The sequence below is a fragment of the Helianthus annuus genome, chromosome 11, assembly GCF_002127325.2.
Source record: "Helianthus annuus cultivar XRQ/B chromosome 11, HanXRQr2.0-SUNRISE, whole genome shotgun sequence".
Lineage (NCBI taxonomy): Eukaryota > Viridiplantae > Streptophyta > Magnoliopsida > Asterales > Asteraceae > Helianthus > Helianthus annuus.
Genome location: NC_035443.2, coordinates 1492688 through 1507826, shown reverse-complemented (window position 1 = coordinate 1507826; position 15139 = coordinate 1492688). Strand labels below are relative to the sequence as shown.

Here is a 15139-nt window from a genome sequence, read left to right as displayed (position 1 = left end):
CCACATTTTCTGTCGATCGTAGAGAGAGAAAAGACCGGAACAAGGGTGGCTCAAGGGAGAAAGCATTTCCGTCGATCGTAGAGAGAGAAAAAGAGAAAGGGTTTCTTGGGTTTCCTCGGACACAGAACTCGCCGGCCATGGTGCTCCCCCGATATCATTGCGGTAAAGGAACAATAATCGGTTCTCACTCTCCGATTCTGTTATTTATTTTTATTGTTTTTGGGTTGATTAGCAGCTATAACGTCTCGGTTACCGGAGACCCTTTCATGAAATCGAACATCTTTCCACCAGATCCGCCCACTTTCACACCCCTTTCTTGAAATCAAACATCTTTCCACCAGATCTGCCCAATTTCCACCGTCAATACCCTCCATAATCTTACGCCGCCGTCGGCTAAGGCTAACACCACCCCCTCATCATAACCATCCCCGTCTTCAACCGCATCAGTATCATCATCAACGATAGCAGGTAACATCATCATCAACGATCAGAAATTAAAAGAAAAGAAAAGAGAGAAGAAAGGGGACACCAGTTCTTTTCTCTGATCCCGCCGCCGCACACGGCGGCTCTCTTGGTTTTCGAGGGGTGTGGGGTGCGGCTTCACCTGCTCACCGAGAGAGACAAGGCATAGAGAGATGAAGGGGATGCAGGGTGTATTTGCCGGAGCATAACCAGCCATCGGAATCTCCGGTCACCGGAGCTGAGGAAGTGACATGGAGTTTTGTGTGGTGAGTTAGGGTTTCTCCATAGAAAAGCAGAGAAATGATGGAGAAGATGATGTGCATGATTATAAACATGATGCAGATTATAAAGAGAGTTAATAAGTAAGGGTATTTTGGTCATTTAACATGGACTTAACTGAGAAATTTAACTGAAGTTAGGGCTGGGGACCAACCGAGTGCATTTTTGACAAGTTTTGGGACCAAGCGTGTAATTAGTAAACCACTAGGACCAAGTCTGCAATTTTTTGAAACCACAGGGACCAACCAAGCATTTAACTCATCATAAAACATAAACTAGTACAATTTGCTTAAATAAGGTCTTTACTAAATCCCATATTCCGAACATGTTCTTCGTAAACCTTAGAAGGGAGACCTTTAGTCATTGGATCCGCAAGCATATCTTTAGTACTAATATACTCAATACAAAGATTATTTTCCTCAACTCGTTCACGTACAAATAGATATTTTGTATCGAGATATAAACCAGCTCCAGTCGAACTGTTACTATTCGAGAAACTAACGGCAGCTGAGTTATCAGAGTAAAGCTTCAATGGTCTAGAAATGGAATTAACGATTTTGAGTCCAGTGATCAGATTTCTAAGCAACATTCCATGACAGGTTGCGTTATAAACTGCAATGTACTCTGCCATCATTGTGGAAGTTGTGGTCAACTGTAGTTTATGACTCTTCCATGAGATAGGTCCGCCTGCTAACATAAAGATATAGCCCGAAGTGGATTTTTTGTCATCTTTGCATTTGGCAAAGTCAGAATCAGAATAGCCTACCACTTCTAAATGATCACTTCTTCTATAAGTCAGTTTATAGTCTTTCGTCCTTTTGCAGATATTGAAGTACCTTCTTAGCTGCTTTCCAGTGATCTAGGCCAGGATTAGTCTGATAACGGCCTAGCATTCCAGCAATATAAGCGATATCTGGGCGAGTACAGACTTGAGCATACATCAGGTTCCCGACTACTGACGCGTAAGGTATCTAGCTCATTTGCTCCTTCTCAACCTCTGTTGTTGTACACTGGAATGAACCGAAAACATCTCCCTTAACTAGTGGAGCGACGGAGGGTTTGCACTGTTGCATGTTATAATGTGTAAGGACACGATCTATGTAAGCCTTTTGAGACAATTCTAAGATCCCTTTGTGTCTATCTCAGTGAATTTCAATGCCAATGACGTAAGAAGCATCTCCGAGATCCTTCATGTCGAAGTTATGCGAGAGTAACCGCTTCGACTCATGATACATGTCTAAAATATTACTTGCCAATAGAATATCATCTACGTATAGGACAAGTATAGTAAAGTTGCTCCCACTCATCTTGAGGTAGGTTCATTGATCCACTTGATTCTTCATAAAACCTTGTTTCTTCATGACTTCATCAAACTTGAGGTACCATTGACATGATGCTTGTTTTAACCCGTAAATGGATTTCTTCAGCTTACAGACTAGATGTTCATGACCTTCAGGTTTAAAGCCTTCAGGTTGTTTCATGTAAACATCTTCATCTAAGTCTCCGTTAAGGAAAACGGGTTTAACTTCCATCTGATGCAATACTAAATCAAAATGAGCTACTAGGACCATGACGATCCTTAATGAATCTTTATGAGAGACAGGTGAAAACGTCTCTTGCTAATCAATTCCCTCTTTCTGAGTGTAGCCCTTTGCAACCAATCTCGCTTTGTAGCGTTAAACGTTCCCATTCGGATCCAGTTTTATTTTGAACACCCATTTACATCCGATGGGTTTGACACCATTGGGTAATTCTACCAAATCCCAAACGCCATTTTTCTTCATGGATTCAAGCTCATCAATCATTGCTTTATTCCATTCAGAAGACTGATCACTGCTAATGGCTTCATTGTAAGAGATGGGATCATTGAGTTTTCCGGGATCCATTTCAGTCAGGTAGGTAACATAATCATCCCAATTAGTAGGCCTTCTGGGCCTAGATGACCTCCTGAGTTGATTATCGGGTTCAGCGTTGTCTTGGTTTTGAACGTTTGATGTGCCTTCGTCATGAGGTATAATGGGTTCTGGTTGTAGAGGTGAATTTGGAGTTGGTGCAGTAGTTGCATTGGGTATAAGAGGAGTAATCGGAGTAATGGTAAGCGACGAGTCTCTCCCCCCGCGTCTTGTACTTCTTGCAATTCTTCGTAAGGGTTGGTACTGCTCCCACTGACCTTGAAATTCTCCAGGAACGCAGCACACTTGGTTTCAACAATACGGGTGACGTGGGAAGGACAATAGAAACGATAACCCTTTGAATTATCAGGATACCCGATAAAGAAACAGGTAATTGTTTTAGGGTCAAGTTTCCTTAGGAAAGGATTGTAAAGTTTTGCTTTAGCAATGCAGCCCCATACTTTCATATATTAAAGACTCGGTTTCCTTCCTGTCCAAAGTTCATAAGGAGTTTTAGGAACAGACTTAGAAGGAACTCTATTGAGTATATGAACAACTGCTTTTAACGCTTCAGTCTAGAGAAATAATGGTAAATTAGTGTTGGCTAACATACTGCGCACCATGTTCATAAGGGTACGGTTTCTTCTTTTAGTGACACCGTTCTGCTGAGGTGTACCAGGCATGGTGTATTGGTTCACAATCCCCTGGCCCTTACAAAACTCACAAAATGGACCAGGAGCTTGACCTACATCAATATGTCTTCCATAATATTCACCGCATCTATCTGATCTCACAACTTTAATCTGACGATCTAATTGCTTTTCAACTTCAGCTTTATAATCTTTAAAAGTTGTAAGAGATTCAGTTCCTTAATAAGATACAAGTACATGTAACGAGAATAATCATCAATGAAAGTGATAAATGAAGTATGTCCAGTTATGCCAGCGATTTGGTAGGGACCACTAATGTTAGTATGAATGAGTTCTAATAAATTAGAGCTCCTAGTGGCACCTTTCTTATTCGCTAGTGTCATTTTACCTTTAATACATTTGACACATGTTTCAAAATCAGAGAAATCGAGAGGAGGTAAGACTTCATCCTTTACGAGACGATTTAATCGTTCTTTTGAGATGTGGCCTAAACGTTGATGCCACAACATGGACGAAGTCTCTAAGTCTCGTTTCTCTTTCATCTTTGTGAGTGATTCATTAATGTTATATGACAACAAAGATTTGGAAAAATTATCATCTAGTTCTAATCTATAGAGACCACCATCCAGAATACCAGTACCATAAAGAACAGAATCATAGAGGATAGAGAGTTTGCGATGACCATGGGAAACAATAAAACCGTCCATGTCTAACTTTGGTCCTGATACAAGGTTCCGAGTTAACTCAGGAACATATAAGGTATCATAAAGTTTAATACATAAACCGGTTTTCATAAATAATTGTAATGTTCCAATGGCCTTCACTTCTAATTCTCGATCATCCCCAACCTTAAGCGTTCTTTGGTTTCTTTCCAGCTTCCGGATTGTAAGGAATCCCTGAGTTGAATTGGTAACATGAACCATAGAACCAGAATCAAACCACCAAGAATTAGCAGGAACATTTAAATTATAGAACTCAAGTATCATAAAAAAATCACTACCTTTCTTAGCCAGCTACTCCTTAAAGTCAGGGCATTCCTTCTGCATGTGTCTTGCCTTTTTACACAACTTGCAGTGGATTCTGCCTAAGGAGTTCTTAGAGCTGGAAGGTGCACTTGTATTAGGATTTTGCATTTGGACTTTTGAAGCATCCTTCCTCTGATGATTGTTCTTCCTTTTCTTAGAGTTGGAGGTGGTGAAGTTAGCAACATCAGTAGTGCGATCCATCCTCATACGCTCTTCCTCTTGTATGCACATAGCGACCAGCTCACTCATCATCCATTTGTCCTTCTGAGTGTTGTAATTGATCTTGAATGCTTCAAAGGACGAAGGAAGCGAAGTAATGATGAAATGAACGAGGAAACCATCACTGATTTCCATTTCCAGCCCCTTCAGCTTATTGGCCATGTCATTCATCATCATGATGTGCTCGCGAATGCCGCTCCTCCCAGTGGCGGATCCAGGAATTTTTTTTCCAATGATGTCACTGTTTTTTGTTGTTTCAATTTCATAGTAGCGGACATAAAAATTTCTGGGTCAGTTCGATGGTTCGGGTCGGATAAAGTTCATCATATAATTAAAAAAATACAATAATAAAAACAAACATCATCATTAAAAAATTAATAAAATCACATAATATAAATTCGATAGTCTTTACTAATTAAAAATAACTACTTATAGTTTCTCCCTACTACTTGAAGATGATAGTCCAACATTTGGTGGTTGTTCCCTTTGTAAAAATGTCTTCATAATATTAACACCTAAAATTCAAGTCACAGCAAATCAACATAAAAATAAAAAATAATCCTATTATTGTAATTCCTTGACTAACGATGACTTTTGTTACAAACAAGAAAAAGTAATTGAAAATCCAACAATGAAATAAACAACTAGTTAAGCAGCAATTCTTATTCAATAAACAATAAAAGTATAAAACTAACCTTTTTGATCAGCTATAGTGAGGCTTGATTTGATATTCTATGTTTCATAAAATTTGCCAACTGCCCTTGTTTTTATCAATCTATATGGGCTTAGGGTTTTAGTAGAAAGTGGGCTTTGGGTATTTAATTGGAGTTGGGCTTCCTAAAGGACTTTTATATATCTAATTGGGCTGGGTTATTGGGTATTTAATTGCAACACATCTCACTTTCAGAATTTGTATCGTCTTCTTCTTCCTGACATTAGTTGCAGAGAGTTTAAGGTATGAACATCAAATTAGTTTAATCTATACTTTTGAGATTTATTGTTATATGTATATTTTTAATCAGTGGAGTCACCATCCAAAAAAATCACCGATGTCACCCAAATAACCTATGCATACGTGTCTATATACGACCGAAAAACCGTTACTATCCCGTGACTACATTCCAAATAGATTACCTCCGCCCCTGGCTCCTCCCATCATACTTAGTTGGCACCAGCTTGAGGATAAGGGTACTAACGTGTGCTTTAGATGTCCCCTTGAATTGTGCCCCCACAGAAGCCAAGTAGGTTTTAGCATCTTCAGAATCAGGAATGGCTCCTCTGATTGCATTGCTTATGGACTGCTTCATGAACATGAGAGACATGCGGTTACACCTAGTCCATTTTTCATGAGTTAACTGCTCAGCAGCAGTACTTTGAGGAGTAAGGTCCGCTGGCTTATTCTCTCTTAGAGCATAGTCAAAATCAAGCAATCCGAGCGTAAGCATGAGAGCATCCTTCCATGCAGCAAAGTTATCACCAGTCAAAGGTGGAATCCCCCAATTGGGTGCTGATAGTGGAAATAAGACGAGCGAATTATGATACTAAGAAAGAAGTTCTAATGTGATCTAAGGGCACGTTATACCAGGCAGGCATAAATAATGACCATTTTAATTATGAAGCTGTGATATTGTCTATTACCAACATCAAAATAATAGACTTAGTGAAATTCTACTTAAACAAAGACAAATCAGCTTTGGCCAGAAGTGTAATCATTTAAGCATGTGTGCAAAGTGTTTGTGACAAATCAGCTTTGGCCAGAAATGAAACAATCACTTTAGTTATGCACTTGTTAAGTATATTATACATGAAAGAATTAAATCAGCTTTGGCCAGATATTAAGACATTCACGTTTGTTATGCACACTTAACATAGCTTTCCTAATACTTGAACGATAAATAGATGTATCAAATCAGCTTTGGCCAGAAATGATACATCAGAAGCTCATTCAAGTCAAGCTATTTTGGTTTTGTAAAACATTATCTGATTCTAATTAATTAACTAAGTATTTACAAAACCAATTATTTAATGGTAAACCACATGTTAGCGCTAAATTTTAGTTCACATTAAACAACCTAAAATAATGAGGTTTCGAGTGAGATCTCAACTCAGTTATGAGTCCTCGAGTGAGATCTCGACACAGTTATGAGGTCTCGAGTGAGATCTCGAGTCAAGTCTCGACTCATCTTGTAACATTATGAGGTATCGACTCATTAAGGTCTCGAGTCGCAACCTCAGTGTCTCGAGTCGTAATCATGGTCTCGACTACTGTGTTTTATGAGATCTCGACTCCTTGATGAGGTCTCGAGTCGCAACCACGGTCTCGAGTTGTGAAGATTGAAGCCCTTAGTCGAAACCTCAGTGCTCTCGAGTCGAAAACTTATGGTCTCGAGTCGAAATCGTTGTCTCGAGTTGTAAAGATTAGAGAACACTTGTGGTCTCGAGTCGAGATCTTGGTCTCGGGTCGTTAAAAGGGATCTCGAAACTCCTGTTAACAACTGTTAATGTAAAAATATCTGAAAGCTCGAAATTTAGGGATTGTAGGATAGTGTTTCCTGTTTTATTATTGATCTAAACTTATCAAGGATTTCGAAAATTATAACTGGTTATCTTTTAACAGTTTTCAAAAATTTTAAGAGATAAAATTCAGATCAAAACAGTAAAAAACCCACTAATCCGGATTTCATTCCAAAACTTAAGGAATTTTTCGAGTTTTCTTAGAACAAGTGATGAACCCTAAAATAAAACATAACTCTGGGATCCGAAACCTGAATTTTAAGAGTTCGCTAAACAGATTTCGGATATAAGTTTGCACGTTTTGATTTCGAGACATTTAAAACAGATTATTTTCCTCGAAACAGTGATCTCGAGTGGTCCTTATGACTCGAAACCGGCTGTTAGTTTATTAAGTTATAAAAATTCCGTTTTCCAGATTTCAATCCCAGAATAATGGATACGAAAACAGAACTGATTTATCAACATACGCTCTGATACCACATGTTGATCAGTTCTGTTTAAACATAATGGAAAACATGAAGACATACGTGTTACAACAGACAGTGCAGAGGAGAATCCAGTGAGAGATGATGCCTTCGAGTTAGACATGTTAGTCAGCGTGATCTGGTTCCTCCTTAGGGTGCAAACTGATGATGGTGATGATGAAACCGAATAAGGGAGTTCGGCTATGGAGAGAGAGGTCGATATTGATGTTATGATAATTAGGTTATGTGTCTAACCTTAGAACCTCTACATAAGTCTCCTTATATAAGCACCCAAGAGGAAACCTAATTAGTTAATTAGGGTAATATGGTCCATCAACAATTACCAACTAATTATTTAATAGGTTATCATATATTTTGTAAATGATTATAATGTACACCCATTTACAATCAACCAGGTTAGTAGTATTGTTAACATTGGGAACCAATGACCGTGTTCCATTTTTATGAAGTGCATGAAACTCTTCGCGAATGGCATGACGCCACTCCTGTGACTTGTTAGCGACAATAAAAGAAGTAGGTTCGGTAAGTAGATCAGGGGAGGTAGCGATTTAAGGAGATGAGTCTTCAAAGTGTATTGATTGAATAACGATTACATACTAAAGGCTCAATATATAGAGCAGGATATTACAGTTTAATACCCTATACAATTAACTATATAAAATATGATTCTAACTTGAACAATATAGTCTAACAATATCCAAAGGTTGAAACATATATTTATTCATTGTACTCCTCTCTCTTGTTGTCCGATATCTATGTTTTCGACTCGAATCTTTGTGAATTTGTGACCCGTTTAAGTAATACACAAATCTTTATTAGGTTTTCAATCTGTTTCTTGTACTTTACAGTATACATTTTCTGGATTAACTCAGACCTCATGATCGAGCTTCGGCGAACATGTATGAACTGCGTCTGCAACTGTGAGAAAAATCTTGTTTTCACCAATCAAGTCGGGGAAACCCGATGCGTATAGCTTGTCTAGCACTTGTTGACCCGGGTTCGCAAGAACAAGCTGTCAAACGTCAAACCAAAGTACTGTTATAAGTCCTATGCGATTATTCGGTCCCTGAGTGCGTCATTAGGTTGCATGTCACAAAATAATGACGCACTCAGGGACACCTTTTAGTAATTTTAAAATGTAATATGAAATTATTCGACCCGTTTTAAATGAGTCGATTTGAATTATGTTCGATCTCCAACAGGTCAAAACGCGTAACATTATATGTAACGGTTTTACTTACTTGGACATCTCTCTTTTGCAGACTCCGGTATAACTCTTCGAAGGCATGGATTCCGCTGGTGTCGATATCAGTAACCGCTGCAGTTAGGTAACAAGATAAACGCGCTTTAAACAACTTATATTTATATTGCATTTCTAAAACACAACTACAGGAAATCGAGCTTCTTACGTGACAATTCGACTATCAAGAATTGAATCCTCGGTTGATAAGTTGCTTTTAGATTTTCTTCTTCCTCCGTTAGCCATCGTAATATCCTGCAATATAGTCCCAGATTTTTAGAGCCGAAACCAAGTACTAGATCGAAATATCGTTAAAAAAAAATCATCTAGTATTCGAAGTTTTGTGCGAAAACTTCACCTTTCTTTGATGTAATTTGAGTTCGAGAAATAAATAGCAGAATCAACCCTGACGATTAGAACACCCGGAATTTTATTCGCTTCCGGATACTGTCCGATGTTCCGGTAAACGCTAGTCATCGGAATCTTTCCGAGAATCGCAGTTCGTGGGCGTGTAACTTGAAGAAGAATCTTAGCAAAAGATATCGCGACCTGATTCAACATTATAAAAAAAGATTAAAAAAAGCTCAAAGTCGAGCTGAAAGCAATGTTTTCATAACTGGACCGGTCGTTGAACTGGCCGCCTTACCAGTTCACTAGTCAGACCGGATTAAAAAACCGGATGCCATCAATAATTTAAAAATATAGCCTAAAGTAGTAAATAGATCATTTAAATAATTTATTTGAAAGTAAAGCGGGTCGGTTAAAATGAAAGCGGTCCAAATACACACAGTCGAACCAGTCCGGTCCAGTCCAGTTCTGAAAACATTGGCTGAAAGAAACGAAACTAGATCAAGATAGTTTAATCCTTACAGCAATCAGAAGACCGGTTTCAACAGATTTAAACACAACACCAAGAAACGCTCCCAAACACGCTACAAAATCGAACTTGTCGATCTTCCAGATCAAAATCGCAGCGTCGATATCAATCAGCCCAATGACAGCCGATATAATAATCGAAGACAGAATCGCATTTGGCGTGTACTTAAAAAGCGGTGTTAAAAATTTGACCGTTAGTAATACTACAATCGACATCACAATGTTTGAAACCGCGGTCTGGCATCCGGCCATATAATTCACAGCCGATCGAGAGAACGACCCTGTTGCGACGTAGCATGATGTCATCGAGCCGACGACATTCATGGTTCCTAGTGCAACCATTTCTTTGTTTCCGTCTACTTGATAATCTTTCATTGAAGCAAATGTTCTTCCGATTGCAACGGCTTCCTGGCAGATTAAAGAGTAAAAGATTAGATGTCATGTGATTAGGGCTGTAAACGAACGGAACGTTCAGCGAACAGTTCATGAACCGTTCGAGTTAAATGTTCGTTTGCGTTCATTTTTATTTCTTTGCATTCGTTTGTGTTCGAGACCAGTGTTCACGAACTGTTCGTGAACAACTGAATTTCCTTAACGAACGAACACGAACATAAACTTATGTTTGGTATGCGTTCGTGAACAGTTCACGAACATGTTAATTTCCTTAACAAACGAACACGAACATGGCCTTGTTCGTGTTCGTTCGGTTCGTTTACAACCCTACATGTGATGATCAAACATTATATGATTGTTGAACAGGCTAGTAACTAACGGTTAACGCGATCATGCCTGCCTCGATGCCTATTCGAAATCCTTTAAGTAGATTGTCACCAGAAAAATAGATTTTGTCATGTGAAGGAGGGTTGATTCTTTTATCAATCTTTCCCACCTGCCAAAAAAATTAGGGGAATTAGTGTATGCATTATGCAGTGATCATCTATTTGTTTGACTTTGAAAGTCAAAACTGTGTTTGGCAAATTTACATTTGTTTATAAATGAGTAAACTGCCATTTTGGTCCCTGTGGTTTGGTCACTTTTGCCATTTTAGTCCAAAACTCAAACCTTTTGCATCTGGGTCCCTGTGGTTTCAGTTTTATTGCCATTTTGGTCTAAAAATGAAATCAGGTCATATTTGTCTTATAAAATCCTGCAATTTTGTCCTTTTCCTCAGGGGCAAATCAGACCATATTTGTCTTATAAAATCTGGTACTTATCTATAAAAAAGAAATGACTATTTTGCCCCTGCGGAAAAGGACAAAATAGCAGGATTTTATAAGACAGATATGACCGGATTTTATTTTTGGACCAAAATGGCAATAAAACTGAAACCACAGGGACCCAGATGCAAAAGGTTTGAGTTTTGGACTAAAGTGGCAAAAGTGACCAAACCACAGGGACCAAAATGGCAGTTTACTCTTTATAAATACTTCCACAATTTTAGTGGTTTTTTAAAGACTCTAATTATCTTCATACAATTCAGAAAATGTAACCTAATAGTTTGACCATGAAAGTCAAATTTGTGTCTGGTAAAATTTACATTTTTATATATACTTCCACATTGTTCAAAAGTTTTTTTCCCTATATATAAACCCTTTTTTGTACTTTTTTTTTATAAGAGGTAGTGGTTTTCTCTTGTAAATAAACATCTTGACACAATTGTGAAAATGAAATAAAGTAGTTTGACCATGAAAGTCAAAACCATGTTCTTACAATTGCAACACCTTCCTTGTTGGCATGCGTGATGTACACGAAAAATGTCGATAAGATAACGGAGATCAAAGGCGCGATAGCAGGAACCCAAAAGAGTTTCTTGTTCTTCTTTCCCTGTTTCACATATAGATTTAGAGTTTGTGGATCTATGACTTTGAAAAAAGTATAGCGATGTGCATTTCTGACACCGCACGATAACACGACACGAACCTAACACGAAATTCGTGAGTTTGGGTTTAGTCTAAACGGGTTTGGGTCAATCCATGACCACATTTAGCTAAACATGCCGTGTTCGTGTCAACCTGTCGGGTTCGCGGGTTGACTTGTTTAACACATTTAATTGTTTAAGGTTTTTTTTTTTTTTTTTTTTTTTAAATGTGTCTTACATAATAATTTAATTTATCTGGTTATTTATTGTCAAAATAAAATTTTTAAAATACACTACCATAGTTTAAACACAAAAAAATGTAAATATAAAATTTAAAAGTATAAATATGAAAAAAAAAACCTTAAATATTCATTTTTGGTGTTTAACGGTCCTGTTTGTGTCAACCCGCAAATACCCGTGTTATCTTTAGCTTCATCGGTGTGACACGATTTTTAGGGTTCATGTCGAATTCATGTAGGGTTCAACCTGCCAACTTGTGAACACGAGTATGTCTTACAATGTACTTAGCGACGAGTAAGAAAGCCAAGAAACTTGCTCCGATAACAATCGTCTGCCAGTTCCACTACAAAATGCGCGTTTTTTATTAATATAACCTTCACATGACTTACACAGAAAACAAAAATGTCTGGTAAACTCAACCAAACATCCCCTTAACAAAAATAGAACTCACCCCATGATGAGCCGATTCAAATATCGATTTCATCACCGAAATAACATCGGTCTCCTTCGTGAAATGTTTCGTGCTGATTCCTAGAAAGCCCTTGAGTTGTTGAAGCGCAATGGTGATCGCAGCTCCGCCCATAAAACCGACAACAGCAGCGTGCGATAGAAAGTCTATTAAGAACCCTAATCTGATCCATTAAACCATTGTTAGTAAATAGATTATGCTAGTTTAGAACACAGTGATCAGTTTTTTTTTTTTTTTTAATTCTATATATTATTAGTTATAAAAAAATTATTATTTATTTTGTTCATCTCACTGCCACAGAACTGACCAGCTATTGCTAAAACAGCTGAATTTTGTTACTATTGACTTTTTCGTCGCAAAAATCTTTGTTGCCATTCCAATTTGCGACAGAAATAACTGCGACCTACTTTAGCGACCGAAAAGTCTATCTCATTATTTGCAACTGAATTTTTTATTGTTACAAAACTTAAGACGGATTTTCGAGCATCGAAAATGGTAGGTTCTCCGAACCTCCACAAGCCTCGATCTCAGCATGCCACATCAGTTATTAAACCTCACTCAAAACCCCCGTTTTCTACAATGCGACGACTTTTACGTCACAAAAATCTTTATTCCCAATTGCGACAGAAATGACTGCGACTTTTTTTAGCGACAAAAAAATCAGTCTCTATTTTTTTACAACCGATTTAAAACGGTTTTCAGTTGCTAACTTTGCGATTTTTTTTTCTGGTTGCAATTTTCGGTCGCTAGGGCCCAGTTTCGTAGTAGTCTTAACACTAAAAACTGATTAAATGTGATTTTGAAAATTAAAATATTTTTTGAGTTACCTGAGAACTCCAAGAGTAGCTTGAGTGACCCCAGCAAAAAATGTAGCTGTAAATATAAGCCTAAGATACTCATCTGGTTCAGTATCGGGATTAAATTCGCTTCGAACAAGCGTTCCAAGTAACAAAGAAACCACGGCCACCGGCCCGATAGCTATATCTCGTGAACTACCCATAAACGCGTAGATTAGAGGCGGCACAAAACTCGAGTCTGCAAAAGAACAAAATTGTTAAATTTATTACTGGTTATAACTAGGGAATCCAACTCATGTACTTTCGTAAAAATCTCATATTTTATATATAAAAATCAAACACACTTCTATAACCGTGAGGTCAGCAGATCCTCTTGACCCCCTTGGTTCCGCCCTTGGATTTCAACCATAAAAAATTAAAGAATCACATGCAAAACCATATAATGCGCGCAATTCGATCGCCTCATCGTGGTTGCGCATGTTATTATTAGTCCTAACAAGACTAAACTACATATAGATGAAGGAAACACTTACACAATCCATATTGTGGCTTCAAATTTGCAAGTTTTGAATAACCAATATCCTGAAAATGGATTTATAGTGTGAGAATCAACAAAGTTAATCTTTTTTCAAGACCCTACCAATATCCTGCTATGAGTGAGATTTTACTGGGTACGTTTGTTTGTTTACCTGTGGAATACAAAGACTAGCAATGGTGAGTCCAGCAATAAGATCACCTCTAAACTTTGTGATATTGTAGCTTCTTCCCCATTCAAGAATTGGGAAAATCGCTTGCGCGCTAAGGATGAACTTTCTTGATCTTGGTTGATCTTTGAAGGACCGTAATGGATCATCAGGAAAAAACGTTTCTTTCACCGTGGTTTTGAATTCTTTCAAAAGATCTGGTTTTGGAGGGACACCAATCTTGTGAATGTAAGGTCCATTCGGCGTTTGACCGTCTAGAAAGGGTAAACTTTTCTGATTCGCGTCAAGATCTTTGTCGTCTTGATCAGCCATCACGACTGTTTTATGACAATAAAAATATGAACATGTAGCGCGCTCAAGAAAAACAAAGTATGATGATGATTTTAACAAGTGAAGAAACTTCAAGATTATATAAGTTTAAGTAACAAGGCTAAAAGTCAAACATTTGGATCTCAATAATGTAAGTCTACTCTTTTGTTTTAGGCAAAAACACAAAAATCAAAAGGTGATTGATCCAAACATTTGACTAACTACCCTTCATAAAACTAGTTCATTGTCACATTTATTGACAAAATGTAGCATTCACATAGTAGAAGACTAGAGTTTCTAACGAAAATCATCGTTATCAAGCATCGTTATCAAAATTAAAGTGTCGCGTATGTGCACAAGTATTTGGTTTTGTTCTCTTTTGACATTAATGATAATGATATTGAATTCATTAACACCCATGAAAAGCTAGTGAACTGTTTCAAGCTTACCAAATATGACTTGTTCAACCAAAACAAGTAAAACATGAGCAATATTTATTTGTTTGCATTAACCAAAAACAAACTATACGTACAAAAAAGCCAGTTACAACTGTTATTGTTCTATTCTATGTAAACCTAAATATAAACAATAAACAACAAACAACTTACCGATTTGTACAAGGATTTTACAATGAGAATGCAAAGCTGTGTTATATATTTTGAAAAAAAAAAAAAAAACAATATTGACTCATGCGAACCATATTAAATATCTAATTTCAAGTTATAAAAGTACATAAATTCGTATCTATCATTCTAAGTGTTCTCTTTGTTTATTTTTGTTATTGTTTTGTGTGTTTTGATAATCTATACTATATAATAAAAGAAACCAACTTTGGGACACATGTCATTCATTGAAGTCATCTATTTTTTAGTTTTCTCATCTTTATCTCATACTTAATTATAGATAATTAATATTAATTAAAAGATTATTATAAAATTAAATTTAAACAATTCGTATAGGAGATAATATAATCTTTTGAAATATTTATTAGATTTTAAAATTATTTATCTTGACATTAACAAAAGACGTACACTAAATATAATTAATATAATGTAAAGAGTTAAATGTCATTTTAGTCCCTGTGGTTGGCCATTTTGTCAGTTTAGTCCAAAGGTTTTAT

General features: G+C 37.1%; 1 protein-coding gene across 1 annotated transcript; it reads right to left on the bottom strand.

Annotated features, from left to right (window-relative positions):
* Positions 1 to 8083: 8083 nt before the first annotated feature.
* LOC110889121 (sulfate transporter 1.3) lies at positions 8084 to 14167 on the bottom strand. Its single transcript, XM_022136627.2, has 12 exons — positions 13696 to 14167; positions 13540 to 13588; positions 13037 to 13244; positions 12192 to 12372; positions 12018 to 12083; positions 11353 to 11466; positions 10415 to 10531; positions 9637 to 10050; positions 9125 to 9315; positions 8936 to 9021; positions 8768 to 8844; positions 8084 to 8538 (listed from the first exon to the last, which is right to left on the bottom strand). Exons 1-12 carry the CDS (start codon positions 14020 to 14022, stop codon positions 8395 to 8397), a joined length of 1974 nt encoding a protein of 657 aa, XP_021992319.1. The 5' UTR covers positions 14023 to 14167; the 3' UTR covers positions 8084 to 8394.
* Positions 14168 to 15139: the final 972 nt, after the last annotated feature.